We start from the raw sequence: 23,880 nt of genomic DNA on the forward strand, positions 1-23,880 counted from the left end.
CTCGGCCTATGCGCTCTGCCTCTGGACTGGATAACTGCCCAGGTAACCCAAATGCTAGAAGCTGTAGCTCCTTCTGGTGAAACTAGCAATGCAGATGAAGAAAGCAAAACACAGCACACTTAGTAGGTCCCTTAATACACATGATCCAAAACTTTAAGCTGAGAGGCAACAAATTGGGATTGTTATTACATTTTGCTAGGCTCCGGTAACTAACCTCATTTTGTTGTTCAAGTTGCCTACATTTAAGGGGGGCCTTCTCATAATGCAGGGGCAAGGACTTGGGACCAGTTGTGTTTTTGACTGCCTTCTTAACACTGTATCCATTGCTCCACCTGCTTCTGTTCACCTTCTCGTTTGCATTCTGACCCCCTCCCTCAAAAAGGAAGGGAGTTGAGTCCCTTCCGTTATCGCACAGAGTCGGACACGACTGAAGTGACTTAGCAGCAGCAGCAGAGAGAAAATTAGCTCTAGGAATTTTGCTCCCCTCATACCTATGGATTTCCTCTCTTTCCACTGCACGGAGAATCCAAACTGGGGGCTTTTGCAGCGGACACTGAGGAAATTGTAGAGGTCAGGAATTGCTGGTACTGTTTTGAAATGATTCACACAACCATGTTTGACTGTGGAGGTAACAGGTGCTGTTGAAGAGAACAAACAGAGCCAATTTTGATGTCAGGATCCCTGGGGAGTGATGGGGTAGGAAAAAAAGGATTAAAAATTAAAGCATAGTATCTTGGCACTTTGCTTCTTAGCCCCCTTATTAAATTATGACTTCTGTTTGTGGAAAATAAATGAGAACAAAGGGTATGTTTAGAATACAGTCTTTGTGTTTTAAATTTGACTAATGAATGGTTCCAGTGAGACGGGGATGACAGAGAATGAGATGGCTGGATGGCATCACCGACTCGATGGACATGAGTTTGAGTGAACTCTGGGAGTTGGTGATGAACAGGGAGGCCTGGCGTGCTGTGGTTCATGGGGTTGCAAAGAGTCGGACACGACTGAGCGACTGAACTGAACTGAATGAATGGTTTTAGCACTTTCATTTGGTCCTTAGTCAACTTGTGTTCAAAGTGTCAATTAACCAATAAATATTATGAAAAACAAGAGTCAGAAATGGTTGCAACTCTTGCTAATGAGCTGCTAATGAAATTGTGCCTGGGTGGGAAATGCAGGCATTCTGGAATCCCCAAGAGTCTTCTCCAAGAAATGAGCTATAGTGGAATTACGGTCCCTGACCTCTGGGAAAAGGGCACATTTAACTTCTTCACTCCCAATTACTGTTCTTCCCCTCCTCATTATTAAATGAAGCTCATTGTCAGTATCTCACAGTTAACTTCAATTTCAGTGAGACTTTTAAAATATGGTTTCATTTGACTCAATAGCTTCTAAGTGGTGGGTTTGGAGAGCTGGAAGAACTGTAGCTTTGCTGTTTATTTTATTTGTGGTTTATTTCTAACTGCCTGGCCTTTGGCCTCTTAATGGTTCCTTTCTTCTTCCAATTTTCTTGAGTCTTTACCCAGTCTCCTCATCCCCAACAGATATGCATACACATACGCACAATCGAAAATGTGAAATCTACATATATTTAAGATTTTATAGGTTTGAGAGAATAGGTGGGGAATAAGCATGCGTGCTCAGTCCTGTCTTGTCCACCTCTTTTGCTACCCTAATGGACTGTCGCCTGCCAGGCTCCTCTGTTCATGGAATTTTCCAGGCAAGAATACTGGAGTGGGTTGCCATTTCTTATTCCAGGAGGTCTTTCTGACGCAGGGATCGAACCACATCTCCTGCATTGGCAGGTGGATTCTTCACTACTGAGCTCCCTGGGATGCCTCAGTGGGGAGTGTCTCTCTAAGAAAATAAATGACAGTAACTAGTAGACTCTAGCAGTCAATAGGATTATTAAAAACCAGTTTCCATGGATGTAAAAGCTCAAGTGCTCTGATTAAGGGGCTGCACTTTATCTGTTAGTCTCACTGGGTCTTCTGAGCTATAGAGGAACATGAAACATGTTGAGGGTAGAGATGAAAGGGGAAGAGAGGAAACCAGTGAGCTAGAAAACAGGTGTGGGATGCCCACCTTGGATTTCTGGGTGAAAGTATCCCTCTGTCCCTTTTGTCCTTTACCTTGTTCTCCTTTACCCCTGGATTCACTAAACCGTGGGGCTCTGACAGGTCTCATGGGCTAGTGGAAGGAGGCACTGTACATGCTTAAAGGTCGGGTGCTTTTGAAGGAAGGAGGACTGACGACTGTCAGAATTCCTTGTTTATTTGGTCAAAATACTGTCATCCCTTACTGCTGTCTCATTCTTCCCATCCCCCAGGCTTGATTGTATCTGATTAGGTCAAGTATAATATCTTCCTAACTAGTCTCCTTCTTATCTTTCTGTTATATGCTGAGTTTCAGAAGGAGTTACTCATTGCCCCCTGAATATGCCCACTTCTTTGCTTGCCAGAAAACTGGGACTCTGAATGTTGTTACTCCTCTTCCTTATTTATTTCATAATCCTCAGTTCAATTCAGTCACTCAGTTGTGTCCAACTCCTTGCGACCCCATGAACCACAGCACGCCAGGCCTCCCTGTCCATCACCAACTCCCGGAGCCTACCCAAACTCACATCTACTGAGTCAGTGATGCCATCCAACCATCTCATCATCTATCGTCCCCTTCTTTTCCTGCCCTCAGTCTTTCCCAGCATCAGGGTCTTTTCAAATGAGTCAGCTCTTCGCATCAGGTGGCCAAAGTATTGGAGTTTGCAGCTTCAACATCAGTCCTTCCAATGAACACCCAGGACCGATCTCCTCCAGGATAGACTGGTTGGATCTCCTTGCATATTCCTCAATGGCAGCTGTTGGTCTTGTTGATGTGGTATCCTTCCCAGTGCCCAACACTGCAGGTGGCTTTCTTCAGTGGATGCACAGTAAGCTGTGGTAGAAGGAATGCCTAGAATAGAGCAGGCAGGCTCTTACCTAATCCTTGGTATATGCTTGTTGACCAACCAGTCGTGGACAGAGACTCACTATGTCCTAGATATGGTTACTTTGAGCCTTTGTCTTGATGGCTGTTCAGAGTACCTTTCCAGCTGAAACACAGGAAATCCTCTTAAGTAGCACGGCTAGTCCTTATACTTGAAGAGCACTGCTGTTGTGAATTCTGTGGGCAGAGATTTGTGAACAGCTGTTGTCTCTTCTTGGAACTGGAAAGGAGACATTGGTTAGATCATAGCAGATAAAATTTTGGAGGGTAGTTCTGGAATGTGGGGGGAGCTATCAGGATAGCTATTCCCAGAGGAAGACTGTGGAGTCTCCTGATCTGAAGGGCTTTAGTGCAGGTGATGGATTTCCGCCCTTGCTTGAAAGCCCTGCCAGAGAACTCTTCTAAGGCTCTGCCCAGATTGTCGATTCTGTGGCAGAGTTAAAAAAAAAAATAACTTTGGAGAATATTTTTATTTTTTCTTATTTTGCCATTGTTAAGTCCTTTTAGGAAATGCATGAATGTAATGACAAGACAGACTGGTTCACTGTGTGTTTTGCTGCTTACAAAAAAGATCTCCATTTGTGTTTCCCTTCAAAAAACATTAAGCGATGGTTCAGGGTTCAGCACCCTAAAGAGGTTTGTGCACATTTTTTTGTTGTTGTTACTGGTTCAGTTCAAGTCCTGCCTTGGAGACAGGATAGATGCTCATTTGTGTGAAGCCAGTATCTTGCCAGGACTTGTTTGGGGTTTTTGAATAAAAAAGCAGGAGGAGAGGGCTGTGGTAGTCATGGCAACGGGGCTTATGAAGTCTCAGTTCTGACTCGCCCTGGTTAGGAGCTTGGAGGTGAGTGCCATTGCTTCCTGTCCCATATTCCTTCTGTTAATTCTGGTCTCGGAAGTGGGGGCCAGGAGGGTGGCATTCAAGCTGACCTTTCTGGTGGCCTACTGTGTGCCTAGAGTTGAGCCTGAGCTGTGGGCCCAAGTAATTGGTCCCTGGCCTTCAGAAACTCGGCATAATTGGGAATTTTCACTCTTGTTAACGCATATATACTTACAGGACTTGATAAATAAAATGTCTTTGCTTCATCCTGGTTGACATTTACCTTTTGGGGCTGTGTTTCCTGAAGCACTTTTAACTTCTTCTGAGCTCTGACACAGTGTTTTCTCATTTATTCTTCACAACAATCTAACACATTAGTGAAAGCAAGCACAATAGATTCTTGTCATTTGACACATAAGGTCATGAAGATTCAGAAAGAAAAAGGAATTTGGCTGATTTTACTGGCTCTCTAAGAAATAGCCGAGTGGGTAGCAGAGTTCAGTGCTCGTGGTAGATGGCCAATTCTCATCCAAGCAGGCCATGCTGGAGCAGCCCTAGATTTTTCTGCCGTTGTATGCACTTTTAACTTGAAAGAGCCCAGGGGTCCCTGGAGGGGGATGTTTCCAGGTCAAAGCCCACAGAGGACATCCCAGACTTCTTATGCCTCCCAAAGACATATTATACCTAGGCATCTGAATCCATCGCAGAAACCAGGACACTGTGGCATCCATCTCAGCTGGCCCTGGCTCCCCTGAAGCAGGGCAGTCAGACTATATAGAGGGCTCCTTGTGGGTACTACCCAAGGGGGACGCTGCCACTCTGAGCCCAGGAAGGCTAAGTTTCTAATTACTGGGCAGTTAGGTTGGTGGGGACAATTTGAGTCAGGCAAGATTTGTCAATAGGTGAAGTATCTTTTCCAGTAGTCGCAAATTGGTTGTAGGCTGAATTCCAAATATAGGTATGTTTCGTTTGGCTTTTATATTTAAAATTTGAATGCTTTTAGAGAGGACATTTTTACTTCAGCCCTCACCATTCCCTGTTGTCTTACAGATGGCCTTCCTCACTCATCTCTCTTACTTGCCTGTCCCCCATGGGCATTTGAGTTGACTTACACATCTCGGATCAATATTTCTTACTTGGCCTTCTGCCAGTATTCCTCTTGCCCAGGTGTTTGATGGCTTCAGGCTTTCTAGACTCATTTTCTTTTTCCTACCCTACCCAGAACTGTCCTTCTGGGTTTGTGTTTAGGCTTTTAACTTAGCTTTTTCTTGGCCTTTAGTAATACTTGCTGTCACCTTGGACTGTATTTGATAGTCTAATTACTGTTCCGGGATTCAAAAGAAGTACTGCTTTATCCAAAGAAATGAAATTTCAAAACAACTTTATTGAGATAAAATTTATATATCATAAAATTCACTCATTTAAAGTGTATAGTGGGAATAATTCTCAAATGTCCTAGGGAACATTGGTAAAATAGACAAGTAGTTTCCAGACTACAGTATTTCATGAACCAGAAAACTTTAAAAGAAAATTCTGGGGACCAAAGACCAGCTTTTTTACTATTCTGAGTTAAGGACCCTAACGTAGAAACAACCCACTGTCATCCATCATCATCATTATCTCATTTTATAAAAGAACGTTTTAACACTAAAAAGATAGAAATGATATAATTTCAGGAAAAAGGACCCCTCTTTATATTGGACACTTTTAAATTCCTTGTTTCAGGACCATTGGAATGAATTGTGACAATAAACAAACCACTTCAAAACTCAGCTTTAAAATGATAGTAATTTCTTTTTGTATTGCTCTCTTAGAACTGTAGTAATAGTTCACATACCCTTCAGATGCCCCCAAATACAAAATTAAACCAGCCAGGGATGTGGAGGAATGGGAACAACAAAATGGAATACAGGCACTAACAAATGATCCAAGTATTACAAATTGATAACATAATCATACTGACTTGGGTAGGGGAGAATGGAACTAAACTAAGTGGCCTTGTGAAATGATACCTTGACTAGATACTGCAAAACTAAAGACAAAGGAGCTGTATATAAATGCTGTAATATAGTTTGGTAAATGTGTTTCTGATAGTGGTATGGTTAGCAATTTTGAAATTACTTTGTATGTATACTAGGATTGAACAGTAAATAAAACATTGCAGATAAAAAGAGCCAGTTTTCTTACTGTTGGAGAAAGAAGTTGGAAATAAAGAAAGAGGGGGGAGACAAATGAACCCTGTAGGGTTGATTGAAATCTCAGGTATCAGTATAGTCTATGGCCATATCACCCTGAATGCACGCAACCTCGTCTGAGGTATCAGTATAAGCTTGTACTTTTTAATAGTTGTTGTTGTGCTGCCAAGTTGTGTCCGACTCTTCTGCAACCCTGTGAACTGTAGCCCACCAGGCTCTCTGTCCAGGGAATTTTCCAGGCAAGAATACTGGAGTAGGTTGCCATTTCCTTCTTCAGGGGATCTTCCCAACCCAAGAATTGAACCCTCGTCTCCTGCATTGCAGGTGGATTCTTTATCGCTGAGCCATCAGGGAAGCCCACTTTTTAATAGGTCCACAGATAAATAGATATAGAAATATAGATGTGTTTACATATACATAAATTTCTTGTCTCTGATTCAAAGAGAGAACCCAGAAGCAATGACAACCTAGTAATAATGAGCACACCTATTATGCAGATCAGTTCAGTTCAGTTGCTCAGTCGTGTCCAACTCTTTGCGACCCCGTGGACTGCAGCACGCCAGGCCACCCTGTCCATCACCAACTCCTGGAGTTTACCCAAACTCATGTCCACTGAGTTGGTGATGCCATCCAACCATCTCATCCTATGTCGTCCCCTTCTTCTCCCACCCTCAATCTTTTCCAGCAGCAGGGTCTTTCAAATGAGTCAGCTCTTTGCATCAGGTGGCCAAAGTGTTGGAGTTTCAGCTTCAACATCAGACCTTCCAATGAATATTCAGGACTGATCTCCTTTAGGGTGGACTGGTTGGCTCTCCTTGAAATCCAAGGGACTCTCAAGAGTCTTCTCCAACACCACAGTTCAAAAGCATCAATTTTTCGGCGATCAGCTTTCTTCATAGTCTAACTCTCACATCCATACATGACCACGGGAAAAACCATAGCCTTGACTAGATGGACCTTGGTTGGCAAAGTATTATGCAGATAGTGGGTTCTAAACACTGTTCTTTAATAAAAAAACTAGAACTCCTTGAAAAATGGTTGATTCAAAGGCTGGGGGAAGGAAAATTTAAGATAAACTTGGAGCTTCTTATGGAGCCAGAAGGTAAGGTAATACTTGAAAAAAGAAAATAATAGACAAAAGGGACTTGTCAAAGGAACACAAGAGTTAACCTTAAGAAGCTCCTAGTTGCCAAAACTGAAATAATTTGAGTAACAAAATAATGATAATATTGGACTATAACTCATAGAATAAAATATCTATGAGAACATAGTGATAAGATAATTAAGTATATGGAGAAGTGATGGTTTTTCCTTATAGTGAAATTTCAATTCATAAATGTGTAAGGAAGGGAGTAGAAAATTGCTACTAACTAGTACTCTGTGATAACCTCAAGGGGTGGGAAAGGGTGGGAGGTGGGAGGGAGGTTCAAGAGGGAGGGGACATACATACAGGTATGGTTAATTCATGGTTATGTACAATAGGAATCATACCAGTATTGTAAAGCAATCATCAATCAAAAGTAAGTAAATATAATTATGAAAAATTGTAATTACAAAAAAAAAATTGCTCATAGACCATCACCACAGTGATTACTGTTGCAAGTGGATCTCCTTAATTGTGTGCAAAGGTTTGAGGAAAAAGGGGATTTGTATAATCTCAGAGTGTTTCCCCTATGATTTTCTTTATAAACAATTCAGGGGTTTATAGTATACACACAGTATCATGCAACTATCACCGCATTTTCATCTCCTCCGAAAGAAATAATTCTTATGAGTGGTCATTCCCCATTCCTCCCTTCTCCAGCCCCTGACAACCATTAATTTACTGTGTCTAATGATTTTTCTATTTAGTACCTTTCATATGAAAGGAATCATATGATAATATGACTTTCTGTGTCTGTCTTCTTTCACTTAGTGTAATGCATTCGAAGTTCATCCATGTTCTAGTTTATATTAGTATTTCATTCCTTTTTTATTTATTGTGTCTCTTTTGCAGTCTCTTATACAGGGTTCAGGTTACCATTTTTCTAAATTCCATATATATGCGTTAATATACAGTATTGATGTTCTTCTTTCTGGCTTACTTCACTCTGTATAATTGGCTCCAATTTCATCCACCTCATTAAAACTGATTCAAATGCATTCTTTTTGATGGCTGAGAAATACTCCATTGTGTATATGTACCAAAGCTTTCTTATCCATTCATCTGCAGATGGACATAGGCATTTAGAACAGTCTTTGGGACTCTGTGGGAGAGGGTGAAGGTGGAATGATTGGGGAGAATGGAATTGTAGCATGTATATTATCGTAAGTGACCAGTCCAGGTTCGACGCATAAATTTTCCTCTGTTCAAAAAAAAAAAAATATTTATTGTGTATTTTATTGATTTCTTTATTCTGATTTTATTGAGATACAGTATAATGATTTAAAGTATTTCATTCCTTTTAGTGGGTGATTAGTATTCTTCTGAATGGCTAGACTGCATTTTGTTTGTTTATTCCTTAGATATGATGGACATTTGGGTTGTTTTGCCACATTTTGTCTATTATAGATGATGCTGCAATAAACATTCATGTACAAGTTTTGTGTGAACATATTTTTTTAGTTCTTTTGTGTACACACAAAGTGCAGAGTTGCTTGGTTCATATGGTAACTCTTTGTCTAACATTTTGAGGAACTGCCAGACTGTTTTCCACAGTTTGCCATGATTTTTGTTTACCACATTGGAAAAGCTCAGTAGAGATGGCTTTTGTTAGTTGATCAAGACTAGTATCACCAGTATAAGACATGTTGACATCATGAACCCTTTGATATGATGTGTTTGGAAGAGCATAACATAATTTCTCTGGTGCGTCTGTCAAGGTGGCATGATTTGAGTTTAATCATGACAAAAACCAAACAATCCTGAATAACTGATTAGTATTTCTTGAGGGTGACAGGGTCATGAAAGACACGGGAAGACTGAGGAGCTGTTGCAAAGTGTAGGAAATTAGGAAGAAATAACAACCATGGGCCATATGGGATCATAGAACAAAAGAGGACCTTAGTGGAAACACTGTTAAGGTTTGAAAAGGATCTTTAGTTTGGTTACTAGTATTATTTTCCCAGTAGTTGTCTATGGCTATACAAGATATTCGGAGAAGGCAATGGCAAGCCACTCCAGTACTCTTGCCTAGAAAATCCCATGGATGGAGGAGCCTGGTGGGCTGTAGTCCGTGGGGTCGCTAAGAGTCGGACACGACTGAGCGACTTCACTTTCACTTTTCACTTTCACACATTGGAGAAGGAAATGGCAACCCACTCCAGTGTTCTTGCCTGGCGAATCCCAGGGAAGGGGGAGACTGGTGGGCTGCCGTCTATGGGGTCACACAGCGTCAGACACGACTGAAGTGACTTAGCAGCAGCAGCATACAAGATATTAACATTGGGAAAAGTTGTGTGAGTGATGTATGGAAACTCTTTGTATTATTCTCATAAGTTCTGTGTAAGTTTAAAAGTAATTCAAAGTAAAAGGTTTTAAAAAGATATCCAGTCATTTATTCTTGCTCACTTGTCTGCAGATGGGGTAGACTTGGCTGACCATGGTTGGGCTCAGCTCCAGTCTGCAGTTTGGGTCCAGGTCTGCTCCATGGGTCTCTCATCCCTCTTGGATCAGAATACTTGTCGAGCATGTTCTTCTCACAGTGATACACAATTCCGAGACAACCCAAACACACAAACAAATTTCAAACCTCTGTGGCACATTTGCTAACATCCTGCTGACTAAAGCAAGTCACAGGCCAAGTCCAAAGTCAAAGGGTGAGAAACTACACCAACTAGTAGGAGGGACTGTGAGGTCACACCGCACAGGGGGTGGATGAAACAGAACTGGTGACAATGATACAATCTACCACTTGTATTTTTTCCCCTCAGGGAGCCAGTGTTAGGGAAACAGACACTGCAGGCTTTTCAGGCCTTTTTGCCTTTCTGGGTTCCTGTCTTATTTTCTGATTATCCCCTTCTCCTCTACCTCCCAGTCCTTAAGTGTATCTGGTAACTTTTTGCCTCTGCTCCGTTCTTCTGCAGTATTCTGCTCCCTTCACAGAGGCTCTAGAAGGAAGCAGGTCAGATCACACTTTCTCTCTAACTTGGCCTTTTTCCCAGTGGGGTGGAAACATTTGAAATACTGGGTTTTCTGTTGCTTCTGCCACTGCTGCCGCAGCTGGTTTCATGTAGTTTAAATGAGCATAACCCATATTTTAAGGTAATGTTATTGTGGTTGCTCTTGCCCCCTGTGGTGGCTTATGTGAAGGGAGTAATTTTGGAATTTTCCCTAAATAAAATAAATTGATTCACATGAGATCCTAATCTCATCCTTGGCCAGTTTAGCACAGTCTAACTTGTTATTTCTGGAACTTTTAAAGTCATGTACTTTTTCTCTTTTTTATTTCTAATTTTGATCAAAAGTCTGAAAATTCAAGATATTATTATTGTTACTATTATTACTTGTATTAGTATAAATTATTACTAAGATATAACTATTGATTGTGGTAAGGGTGATTGAGTAAAAGGGTCATGGTAAGGAGTTCCCTGGTGGTTCAATAGTTAAGACTCAGTGGTTTCACTGCTGTAGCCCTGGGTTTAATCCCTGGTGGGAGAACTAAGCTCCCTCAAGCTGCGTAAGAACTAAGATCTGTCAAGTGTGGTCAAAAAAGAAAAAGAAAAATGGTCATGGTGTTGTGAAAGCCTTTGGGGGGCAGCCAGATCTGGTCTGGGGAAATAGAGAATGCCTCTCAGCTTCTCAGCTGGGATTGGAAGAATGAAGAGATGGAAGCTGGGGTTGGAAGGAGTGTTCTGGGTGAAGGGAACAGCAGGTGAAATGACCTGTGGTAGGAGGAAGCATGGTTCCTTTCACGGAATGGAAAAAGGCCATTGTGGCCTAGAGCATGAGGAGTGAGGAGTGGACAGGTTTGAAGAGGCAGGCAGCGGCTAGATACTAAACAGGGCCTTGTTGACCAGTGTGAAGATTTTCATCCTTAAGAACAGTAGGAAGCCACTAAAAGGTTTGAGATGGGGGAATGACATCATCAGATTTGTATTTTGAAAAAAAAAATCATTCACTGTAAAGAGTAGTTTGATTAGGAGGTAATTGTAGTTAGTAGAGGGCAGTTGGAAAGCTTTGGCAGTATCTGGAAGAGAGGTGATGGTTCTAACGGCAGTGGTGGGGAGGACAGAGAAAAGGATGTAAATTCAAGGGAGACATGGCAGGAGAAACATCAGATTTGGGAGATTGATTGGATATGGGAGTAGGAGGGTAGGTGTTGGAAGGGGGCATTAGAGGGCAGACACATTGAAATCATAATCACAAAAAACTAGTTGATCTGATCATATGGACCACAGCCCTGTCTAACTCAGTGAAGCTAAGCCATGCCGTGTGGGGCCACCCAAGATGGACGGGTCATGGTGGAGAGGTCTGACAGTATGTGGTCCACTGGAGAAGGGAATGGCAAACCACTTCAGTATACTTGCCTTGAGAACCCCATAAACAGTATCAAAAGGCAAAATGATAGGATAGTGAATGAGGAATTCCCTAGGTTGGTAGGTGCCCAGTATGCTACTGGAGATCAGTGGAGAAATAACTCCAGAAAGAATGAAGGGATGGAGCCAAAGCAAAACAAATACCCAGTTGTGGATGTGACTGATGCTAGAAGCAAGGTCCGATGCTGTAAAGAGCAATATTGCATAGGAACCTGGAATGTTAGGTCCATGAATCAAGGCAAATTGGAAGTGGTCAAACAGGAGATGGCAAGAGTGAACATCAACATTCTAGGAATCAGTGAACTAAAATGGACTGGAATGGGTGAATTTAACTCAGATGACCATTATATCTACTACTGTGGGCAGGAATCCCTTAGAAGAAATGGAGTAGCCATCATGGTCAACAAAAGAATCCGAAATGTAGTACTTGGATGCAGTCTTAAAAACGGCAGAATGATTTCTGTTCGTTTCCAAGGCAAGCCATTCAATATCACAGTGGTCCAAGTCTATGCCCCAACCAGTAATGCTGAAGAAGCCGAAGTTGAACGGTTCTATGAAGACCTACAAGACCTTTTAGAACTAACACCCAAAAAAGATGTCCTTTTCTTTATAGGGGACTGGAATGCAAAAGTAGGAAGTCAAGAAACCCCTGGAGTAACAGGCAAATTTGGCCTTGGAGCACGAAATGAAGCAGGGCAAAGGCTATTAATAGAGTTTTGTCAAGAGAACGCACTGGTCATAGCAAACACCCTCTTCCAACAACACAAGAGAAGACTCTACACGTGGACATCACCAGATGGTCAACACCGAAATCAGATTGATTATATCCTTTGCAGCCAAAGATGGAAAAGCTCTATACAGTTAGCAAAAACAAGACCAGGAGCTGACTGTAACTCAGGTCATGAACTCCTTATTGCCAGGGCTGTGGTCCATATGATCATATCAACTAGTATTTTGTGATCATGATTTCAGTGTGTCTGCCCTCTAATGCCCCCTTCCAATACCTACCGTTTTATTTGGGTTTCTCTTACCTTGGTCATGGAATATCTCTTCACAGCTGCTCCAGCAAAGTGCAGCTGCAGTACCTTACCTTGGACGAGGGGTATCTCCTCAAGGCTGCCCTCCTGACCTTGAATGTGGAGTAGCTCCTCTCGGCCCTCCTGTGCCCGCTTAGCCACCGCCTCTTGGACGTGGGACAGCTCCTCTCAGCCACCGCCCTGGCCTTGGGCATGGGGTAACTCCTCTCAGCCACGCTTCTGCGCGTGGTCAGTTGCACTGAACCGTCTCTTGCGTCTGCGCCGCCGGAGCCGGAGTCCAAAATCAGATTGATTATATTCTTTGCAGCCAAAGATGGAGAAGCTCTATACAGTTAGCAAAAACAAGACCAGGAGCTGACTGTGGCTCAGATCATGAACTCCTTATTGCCAAATTCAGACTGAAATTGAAGAAAGTAGGGAAAACCACTAGACCATTCAGATATGACCTAAATCAAATCCCTTATGATTATACAGTGGAAGTAAGAAATAGATTTAAGGGACTAGATCTGATAGATAGAGTGCCTGATGAACTCTGGATGGAGGTTCGTGACATTGTAAAGGAGACAGGGACCAAGACCATCCCCATGGAAAAGAAACGCAAAAAAGCAAAATGGCTGTCTGAGGAGGCCTTGCAAAGCTGTGAAAAGAAGAGAAGCGAAAAGCAAAGGAGAAAAGGAAAGATATAAGCATCTGAATGCAGAGTTCCAAAGAATAGCAAGGAGAGATAAGAAAGCCTTCCTCAGCGATCAATGCAAAGAAATAGAGGCAAACAACAGAATAGGAAAAACAAGAGATCTCTTCAAGAAAATTAGAGATATCAAGGGAACATTTCATGCAAAGATGGGCTCGATAAAGGACAGAAATGGTATGGACCTAACAGAAGCAGAAGATATTAAGAAGAGGTGGCAAGAATACACAGAAGAACTATACAAAAAAGATCTTCACGACAAAGATAATCACGATGGCGTGATCACTCACCTGGAACCAGACATCTTGGAATGTGAAGTCAAGTGGGCCTTAGAGAGCATCACGACGAACAAAGCTAGTGGAGGTGATGGAATTCCAATTGAGCTATTTCAAATCCTGAAAGATGATGCTGTGATAGTGTTGCACTCAATATGCCAGCAAATTTGGAAAACTCAGCAATGGCCACAGGACTGGAAAAGGTCAGTCTTCATTCCAGTCCCAAAGAAAGGCAATGCCAAAGAATGCTCAAACTACAGCACAATTGCACTCATCTCACACGCTAGTAAAGTGATGCTCAAAATTCTCCAAGCTAGGCTTCAGCAATATGTGAATCGTGAACTTCCAGATGTTCAAGCAGGTTTTAGAAAAGGCAGAGGCACCAGAGATCAAATTGCCAACATCCGCTGGATCATGGAGAAAGCAAGAGAGTTCCAGAAAAACATCTATTTCTGCTTCATTGACTATGCCAAGGCCTTTGACTGTGTGGATCACAATAAACTGTGGAACATTCTGAAAGAGATGGGAATACCAGACCACCTGGCCTGCCTCTTGAGAAACCTGTATGCAGGTCAGGAAGCAACAGTTAGAACTGGACATGGAACAATAGACTGGTTCAAAATAGGAAAAGGAGTATGTCAAGGTTGTATATTGTCACCCTGCTTATTTAACTTCTATGCAGAGTACATCATGAGGAACGCTGGGCTGGAGGAAGCAAAAGCTGGAATCAAGATTGCCGGGAGAAATATCAATAACCTCAGATATGCAGATGACACCACCCTTATGGCAGAAAGTGAAGAGGAACTCAAAGGCCTCTTGATGAAAGTGAAAGAGGAGAGTGAAAAGGTTGGCTTGAAGCTCAACATGCAGAAAACGAAGATCATGGCATCTGGTCCCATCACTTCATGGGAAATAGATGGAAAAACAGTAGAGACAGTGTCAGATTTTATTTTTTTGGGCTCCAAAATCACTGCGGATGCTGATTGCAGCCATGAAATTAAAAGACGCTTACTCCTTGGAAGGAAAGTTATGACCAGCCTAGATAGCATATTAAAAAGCAGAGACATTACTTTGCCAACCAAGGTCCATCTAGTCAAGGTTATGGTTTTTCCCGTGGTCATGTGTGGATGTGAGAGTTGGACTGTGAAGAAAGCTGATCGCTGAAGAATTGATGCTTTTGAACTGTGGTGCTGGAGAAGACTCTTGGGAGTCCCTTGGACTGCGGGGAGATCCAACCAGTTCATTCTGGAGGAGATCAGTCCTGGGTGTTCATTGGAAGGACTGATGCTAAAGCTGAAACTCCAATACTTTGGCCACCTCATGCGACGAGTTGACTCACTGGAAAAGACTCTGATGCTGGGAGCGACTGGGGGTAGGAGGAGACGGGGACGACAGAGAATGAGGTGGCTGGATGGCATCACCGACTCGATGGACATGAGTTTGAGTGAACTCCGGGAGTTGGTGATGGACAGGGAGGCCTTTCGTGTTGTGGGTCATGGGGTTGCTAAGAGTCGGACATGACTGAGTGACTGAACTGAACTGAACTGAAAGTAGAGAGAATATCAAGGATGATCTGCTTAGCTTCAACATTTGGAGATGGGATTTTTTTGTTTGTTTGTTTGTCATGCATGGCTTTGGGATCTCAATAGCAGACCAGGTATTGAACCTGGGGCCACAGCAGTGCAAGCACCAAATCCTAACTGCTAGACCACCAGGGAACTCCCTTTGAGATGGGGTTAATGCTAAAGAAGTTACTTCTTAGCCCATGATCATAGGAATAGAATAGAAGTTATCAGTTTTTTTGTTGTTTTTGCCAGGATTTGACCTCCTCTCTTCTAAGAACCAACAGCCATTACTTTTATTTTCCTACCCTAAACTGGGCTTTAGGTAGTGCTTCAAGATATCAGCCTCCACAGTCTTTGCAGTTCTTCTGGCCTCTTCTGTTCCTTGCCTCTTAAATGCATCCTGTCAGTTTCTGTGTCTGAGTCTTTGCATGAAGTACTCCATCTATTTGGGATTCACTTTTTCCCCAGTGTGGGTCTCACTTCTTGCCTCATTTAACCCATGACATAACCTTATTCAGGGAGTCTCTGCAGAGAAAGGTTTTCCCATTCTACTTGAACATACCTTTTTAAAAAAAATCTTGAAGCCTTATGGATGGATTTGAGGTTAGAAGTGGATCATTACACACATACACTTATATACTCAACTCGGCTTTTGATTTTTAGTCAAAGGTAAAGAAACTCCCTGCTGAAGTGTGATGGCAGGAACAGTTGTCTTGGCCTGGTGATTCCTTGGCTCCTGGTTCTCTGATGGAGGCATGGTGGTTGGTGTAGCTTGTAGTTCACTATCATCTTGCCAGAATTGAGAAAACTTGAATTCTTGTTACGTCATTGCTCTTTTATGCTCAGGAGTTACCTGATCATTTCAAGAGAACTTGTGCTATATGCTTCCCTTGAAGGAAGTTTTCATGTTGCAGTGTCCCTCCAAGTACCATATACCTCATAAGCCTTCTCCATCTTCTTGGCTTTTAGGTCAGGCTGTTCCTGCCGGATCCCACGTGCGGCTGAATCTCCAAACTGGGGCAAGGGAAGTCAAACTCCAAGATGAGGACAAGTTTCAAGCTAATTTGAAAGGGCTGAAAAAAGGCAAAAGGTACAGTGTCAAGCTGGGGACTGGGAGACTGACAGCATTGACCCTATAATGCTGAGAGTAATGACAATGTATTGTTCCTTTTTTAAAATTGATTTTTAAATTGGAGTATAATTTCTTTACAGTGTTGTTAGTTTTTGCTGTACATCTGCTTGAATCAGCTGTATGTGTGTATATATCCCCTCCTTCTTGAGCCTCCCGCTCACCCTCCACCCCCATCCCACCCATCTCGGTCGTCACAGAGCACCTTGCTGAGCTCCCTGTGCTGTACAGCAGCTTCCCACTAGTTATCTGTTTTATACATGGCAATGTATATATGTTAGTGCTACTCTCTCAATTTGTCCCACCCTCTCCTTCCCACCCTGTGACCACTCTGTACATCTGTGTCTCTAGCCCTGCCATGCAGATAGGTTCATCATTTCCATTTAATGTATTAGTTCTTGCCCAAATACATGTGGATTTAAAAATTTTTGAAATTTAATAGCTTAGAATTTGTGATAAATATTTCAGGGTTTTATGGATGTATACTTCTATAGTCTTTGGAAAGAAATAGTTTGCAAAGCAAACTGATAGTTTAAGAAAAGGCTGTAAGGGAATGCTTAACCTGCTTTAAAAATGATGTCTTTTTTCCCAGTACTTTAAGAGCACCCATTTGAATCCCAACAATTAATGTGCTGATTACAGATGAGTCATCTATTCATTAAAACAGGCCTGTTAGGCCTTCTGCTTTGCAGTAATACTTCCTTGGTGGACAATAAAATGGCATTTTAAAGTCTTTAATTCAGAGTAACTTTTGTCTTGTTAGTCCATATTAAAACAGGCTTTCTTATAGTGTAAAAGTTCTCTAGTGGTAAGAATTGCCTAGTTTTTAATAATCAGTTTAGATGATTTACTTTTGGGCAATTCATAGTCTCTATTTTTCTGTGTTTTTTTTTTTTTTCTTTTTCTTTTTGACTTACCAAGTTTTCTTTGCTTGCTATTTCCTGTGTAAGGGAGAAAGAGGCTGAGACATGGGGTTACAGGGGCTGTTGGAATTGTGCAGTTTGAAAGGTCAGTATAAATACCAACCATTAAGTTTCTAACGCAAGGACCAGTATTGGCCTGAGGCAAAATATTGGGACTACTGCCTGTTTTTGTATGACCCACAAGTTATGTGGTTGTTAATGGTTTTTTATGGTTGGAAAAAAAAGAATATTTCATGACAATAAAATTATGTGAAATTCAGATTTCAGCGTCCATAATTAAAGTTTTATTGGAATATAACCGTGTTCATTCATTTATGTATTGTTCATGGCTGGTTTCCTGCTACACTGGCAGAGTTGAGTAGTTGGGAAAATCGTCCCATAAGGCCCACAGTATTTTCTGGTTATTACAGATAGTTTCCTGTCCCTGTTCTAATATGGCCGTGTCTCGTTTTGTTGTGCCTCACTTTGTTGTACTTCTCAGATGCTGCATTTTTCACAAACTGAAGATTTGTGGTAACCCTATGTTGAGCAAGTCTTTTGCTACCATTTTCCAACAGCAGTTGCTCGCTTCATGTCTTTTGTGTCACATTTTGGTAATTCTTACAATATATTTCAAACTTTTTCATTAATGTTATATTTGTTATGGTGATTTATGATTAGTTCTTTGATTAGATCTTTGATGTAACTATTGTAGTTGGTTTTTTGGTTTGTATTGTTTTTGTCATGTATTTTTTAATTAAGGTATATACTTTTTTTTTTTAGACATAATGCTGTTGTACACTTAATAGACTACAGTATAGTGTAAACATAGCTTCTATGCACCAAAAAATTGATGTGACTTACTTTATTGTAATATTTACTTTCTTGTGATGGTCTGTAACCAGTCCCTTAATATTTCTGAGGTATGCCTGTTCATGTAAGTATTGGCAATCAATCATGGATTGAGCAAGGTTAGTGTTACTCAGTCCTTGGATTTTTATTATTTTAGCAATATTTTGAAGTTAGAGATGAGGCAGAAGGGGACCTGGCAAAAGGTCATCCATCCTGTCCATGTGGCACTCACAAGATTGCAAAATAGCTTATTCAGATTTGGGCATTTTTCACTATCAGAAAATTCAACTTTGAATTATGATCTGTAAAATAAGGAGCTATTTGTCCTCCTTATAGTCACCTCAAACTGGGATGGATCTTTATTTTTCCCTGCTTCTCCAGGTAGGCATGTACCTGGAGTAACACAGGTTATATGATGATTACTTTCTCAGAACCATCAAAGAAAGAATCAGATCTCATTATTGTAACCCCTGTCAATATCCCTCCATTTCTAGCATGCATATACATCTTTCAGTGTCTCAAAGTACTTAGGGAAAGTGTCTCAAAGTACTTAAAAAGTCTTTTCTTACATCTAAGCCAAGTCTTATTTTTGAATAAGAAACCTATTTTTTCCCTGGTTTAAGAATATTGAGTTAGGAACTTGGTTAATTTGGTCCTTTTTTAAATTACTATTTGTTGGTTTTAATACTATGAAAAGTAATTTCTCCAATACTTGGCCATAGATCATCAGTGAGAGAAAGAGAGAAAGTGACGTCGCTCAGTCATGTCCAACTCTTTGTGACCCCATGGATTGTAGCCCACCAGGCTCCTCTGTCCATGGGATTTTCCAGGCAAGAGTATTGGAGTGGGTTGCCATTTCCTTCTCCAAGGGATCTTCCCGACCCAGGGATCAAACCTGGGTCTTCTGCATTGCAGTCAGACGCTTTACCCTCTGAGCCACCAGATCACCTGTTGCTCCTGTCTTTTTAGGCTAGAAAGCAGAGCCATCCATGTGATCTATAGTAGAGACACCATGAGAGAAGAATATTCATTCCTACTCCCGCCTCTTTACTTTTCTCCTTTGAAATGTTTCTGAGGGCTCTGCCTTGGAATGTCCTCCAGGGTAAGCTGGACATGTCTTCTTCCTACTCAGTGTTTATAACTAGCAACAAACCTGTCTGAACAGAAGCCCAGAGGCATTGACAAGGTGGTTGAGGGTGTTCAGTGCTGTGAGCTCAGTGAGTCTCTGGTGGTGACTTTCTCCTCTTGCAGTGAACCTCCTTCTGTGCTCCTTTAATTCCACTTCATAGTGTCTTCCTGCTTCTTTAGTTCTGGAATGGGAACAGAGACCAAAGGACAGGGCTAATTTTCAAAATATTTTGTTTACTGACTTAACTGTTTTGAAAAATAAGACCCACAGCTTTCCATTAGTCTGTCAAAGAAGTTGGTGATCCTGCAAAGTTAAGAACCACTGGCTAGAGAAATGGGATAGTCCATTCAGCCTAATCCACAGCAGATTCTCCACTAGTCCTTCTGGGCATGTGCCTGGCCATACTGCTACGTAGAGCTAAAGTTCCTGTGAGCTCTAAAGCCCAGAAGAGGTCTCCTTACTCTGACTTCTCCCAGAGCGTTCTCTGGGCACTTGCTGAGTTCAGTATACAGTTGGATCTCAACTGGTTTTCCTCTTTCTATTTGTGTGTTAGACATTGCCATCTTCACTAGTTTTAGTCTGTATCCCTGTCAACTTCTCCATAGTACATCTTTTGCCTTGGAACAATCAGCCACGGACTGCAGCCTACCAGGCTCCTCTATCCATGGGATTTTCTAGGCAAGAGTACTGGAGTGGCTTGCCATTGCCTTAAGTGCTCTGTAAATGGGAATGATTAACTATTATTAGTTTAGGAGGATTGGGGTTTAAAGAAGTCAAGTGTTTTTCTGAGGGCTCTAAGGGGTCTCTGGGATGAATCAAAGACTGAGAACCTCTCATGAGAGCTGAGTCTGGCTAGGATCTTGGACCATGAGACTGAGGTACTCATCTCACCTGGAACAGAGAGAGTGGTCCACTAGCCCCTTCTTCCCCGATCTCTGCTGTATCTCCAGGGATATCTGGACCACCCTCTCCCCACACTGCCAGCTGGACAGTCTTGCCGTGCACAGTCCACATTCTACACTTCCCTTTGTCTGTGTGTATCACTTTTCCTTACCTCTGTTCACTGAATGAAATGAGTGCGGGTGGCAAAACCTGCCTTCCACTCCCTTGCCCCACAAATGCCTTCTCTCCAGTCAAGATGAATTGTGGCTTGGATCAACTCCAGGACTGTTTCTGAAGATCCCACTCTAGTCTCTGCCAGCTTCCTGACATTATGTCCACCTTGGTTCCTTTCTTCCCTCTCCTTGGAGGCTGGCTGCGGAGGGTGGCTGGCCTTGGTTTTAGTTCTTCATATCTCAAACCCATTCCTTTGTCAGGTTGACTCATACCCCATGCATATAGTCTGTGCTCGGGGTTTGTCTTAAAGGTATGGATTTATTCAGCCTGTTTCTGTAAAAATAGATTGGCTTGTCAAATCAGGTTAGGCACACACTTGGGTGGGAGGAGGCTCAGGTCCCTATTACTCTCCTTCCTGGAAGATTATATATAGGGTACATGTTATGTCCTCTGTCTGTGCCCCATTGTCCCCCAGGAGGTCTTACTCTGGCACCTGCTGAGAGAACAGCATTGTATAGACATTCCAGACTTGTTTCTGCCTGAGTAACTGGCTGAGAGCTCTCTGTCCACGGTGGGCTTTTGTCTGCCCCATGCCATTTTCCCTCTTTTATGACATGACCCCATCTTCAACTCTTTCCTCCTCTAGCTTCAAGGTGAGATCATCAAGGTTAGACTTCTGGCTGACCCACAGCAAAGGTGGATAGTGTCCTGTGAGTTAGCCTGGCTTAGCTGGCCTTGGAGTGCCAGCCATCCAGAGGGGTGTTTTTTCTTGGGAAAGATGGTATCCGCCTCATGACTCTCAACTTCTGTTTGGACAGGCTGGACATCAACACCAATACCTATACATCTCAGGACCTCAAGAACGCACTGGCAAAATTCAAGGAGGGGGCAGAGATGGAAAATTCAAAGGAAGACCAGGTTAGTAATATTGCTTATAGTGAGTTCATACCATCCTGCAAAATGACATGAAAGGGAGTCACTGTTTCCTAAAGCTTTAGCAATAAACATGGGTAATAATAACAATAATATTGCAAAATAATTTAAGGAACAGTTAATGCCAAGTAAGTAACCCTTTGTGGACTATTAATAAATTTCTGGGAGCATTTCTGTCGTTTCATTAGGATTCAGCTTCTCATTACATATCTGGGAAAACTGAAGCACAGAGCATAGATAGCCATACTCTGCATTACCACAAACATCAGTGAGGGGAACAGAGATTAAAACTCACATCTTCTTACTTACACTTGGGTTAGACACAAGTTTAAAGGATGGGACCTAGACCAGAAAGGAAGAAGCCTAAGTCCTTATCATTTGAACATGTAGCAAACCTTTCCAGACCTCAGATCCCTTAAATGTACAATATGGGGCTGGGACAAGATGGCTGAGGTTTCCTCCAACTCTTAAATTTATGTACAAGCTATTAGGGAATGAGAAGGAGAAAGAGGCAGAGTTTCAGCCCCTTGGCTATGTCCCTAATGTCTGGGATGGTTCGTGGATCCTGCAGTCTCAGAACAAAGTCTTATTCTTAGATGGATCATGAGGTCATGTGATAGCCAGAGAATGTTACAAATCAGTCCTTAACATTTCCGCTTGAGTCCTGTCCTTGAAAGAACTTCCTCCAGTGGCCTCCTTGCAGACCTTTTTATGTTCTCCCTCCTCCTCCTCCTCACAATTCCCTCTTCTTTTCTTATCTCTGCCCTCATCCCAGAATTCTGGCAGTATCTTAGAGAGGCAACACCAGATTCTTGACAGTCTGTGTGTTAGTGAAGGAAGCTTTAGATCCTTCAGAACTAAGTATTTCTGAGACATAGAGACCTGTGTGTGTGTGTGTGTGTGTGAGAGAGAGAGAGAGAGAGAGAGAGGACCTCAGGAGGAAGTGTTAATATGCCAGCCAAGCCTCCATGTCTTTACTCATCTTACCAACGTTGTGTCTCAGTATGAAGAGTGCATATGATGCGAGAAGGCGAGTAGCAGGACGGCAGCAGGAGCGGTGAAGGAAGGCGATGCATAAAATTCTATCCCACTGCAGGCGTGTGTTAACTGCAGGGGTAGAGAGGTGTGAGGGAAAGCAGATCCCCTACCTGGTGAAGGTGAGCCCAGCAAAGGAGAGCAGTGCATTCCTAGGCACCTGGAGCAGAGATTGGTATTCCTGTGACCAGGGCTTAGACTCATTCCCACTCATTCTCTCACCATGAGCTCCACATGGGGCAGATGGGAACATGAAAATCAGCCCTTGTTCCGTGTTTTCTCTGTGGATGGAAGACCTACTGCACCCCTGTCTCTTCTCTTTACTCTCTTTAGTGGTTTTCTTATCTCATAATTCAATTAGTATAGAAAAGTATGAATATTATAAAAATATTTTTTAAGTGTAAAAGCAAGAGATTATTTAAGTTTTCAGTTGCTGCTTTTTGCAATTAAAAATAATTCTCTCTCTCTACAAGAGGAGACCCCAATAATGGCAGCAAAATGTGACACCCCTGTTCCATCTGATTGGTGTCAGCTGCCACTTCTAACCTATGCCTGCCACACTCTTTCTTTACTTCTGTGGTGCTTAGATTGTTAGCTTCTTCACCGAGAATGAGTCCTGGGATCTTTTTTTCACTTTCATTTGTATCCTTCCTGGACTGACTCAGCCACCTGCCAATGTACTGGGACTGGCAAATAAATTGACTTGAAGTAGGTTGCGGAGTTTCTTACATGTCTCCAGCTCCTGGCTGCAGATACCATCATACTTTTTATCAGTTTTTAAACAGAATCTTTACATGGTGACTTGCAAGTACAGGATGTGCTTTTACTATTTATAAGGACTATTCTGTAAGATATTGTCATATCTTACCAATTGAATGAATTTTTTTGGGGGGGGAAGGGCATCAATTCCATTACATCCATTGGTAACTTTTTAGATTTAAGTGAATCAGTCCTTCCCAGAGTCCCTTGCTTTATGGAAAAGCTCTGTGTCACCCAACAGATTTGGGTCATTGTTGTTGAATCTGATTTCTTTATCCCCTTATTACCATACAGATTGCTTGATGCTTTGTTTTATCATGTCAACTGTTGTTCACCTGTATCCTATAAATTGTTCCATTTAAAAATATGGCCACCTTAAACTTTTGAGTCTGGGCAAGATTAAATAGACTCATTTCTTCCTATTCTTCCTGCTGTTGTTGTTTGTTGTTCAGTTGGTAAGTCATGTCTGACCCCATGGACTGCATTGTGCCAGACTTCCCTGTCCTTCACTATCTCCTGGAGTTTGCTCAGACTCATGCCCATTGAGTTGGTGATGCCATCGAGCCATCTCATCCTTTGTTGCCCCCTTCTCCTCCTGGCCTCAATCTTTCCCAGCATCAGGGTCTTTTCCAATGAGTCAGCTCTTCACATCAGGTGGCCAAACTATTGTAGCTTCGTCTTCAGCATCAGTCCTTCCAATGAATATTCATTCAGGAATGATTTCCTTTAGGATTGACTGGTTTGGTCTCCTTGCTGAGACTCTCAAGAGTCTCCCTCCATCTCCACAGTTCAAAAGCATCAGTTCTTCAGCATTCAGCCTTCTTAATGGTCCAACTCTCACATCCATACCTGACTATTGGAAAAACCATATCTTTGACTAGACGAACCTTTGTCGGCAAAGTGATGTTTCTACTTTTTAACACGCTGTCTAGGTTGGTCATAGCCTTTCTTCCAAGGAGCAGATTCTTTTAATTTCATGACTGCAGTCACCATCTGCAGTGATTTTGGA

General features: G+C 42.2%; 1 protein-coding gene across 7 annotated transcripts in view; it reads left to right on the forward strand.

Moving 5' to 3' along the window:
* SIL1 (SIL1 nucleotide exchange factor) overlaps positions 1–23,880 on the forward strand; it is a 253,900-nt gene that overhangs the window by 126,847 nt on the left and 103,173 nt on the right. For all 7 annotated transcript variants that reach the window (XM_055431255.2, XM_055431252.2, XM_055431253.2 and 4 more), the window contains exons 4-5: positions 16,046–16,166; positions 20,963–21,062. In XM_055431255.2, the coding sequence (XP_055287230.2) occupies positions 16,046–16,166; positions 20,963–21,062 (221 nt within the window). The remainder of the gene's footprint in view (positions 1–16,045; positions 16,167–20,962; positions 21,063–23,880) is intronic.

This window comes from Moschus berezovskii, chromosome 8 (genome assembly GCF_049115385.1).
Source record: "Moschus berezovskii isolate FMDL1 chromosome 8, NW_MosBer_1.0, whole genome shotgun sequence".
NCBI lineage: Eukaryota > Metazoa > Chordata > Mammalia > Artiodactyla > Moschidae > Moschus > Moschus berezovskii.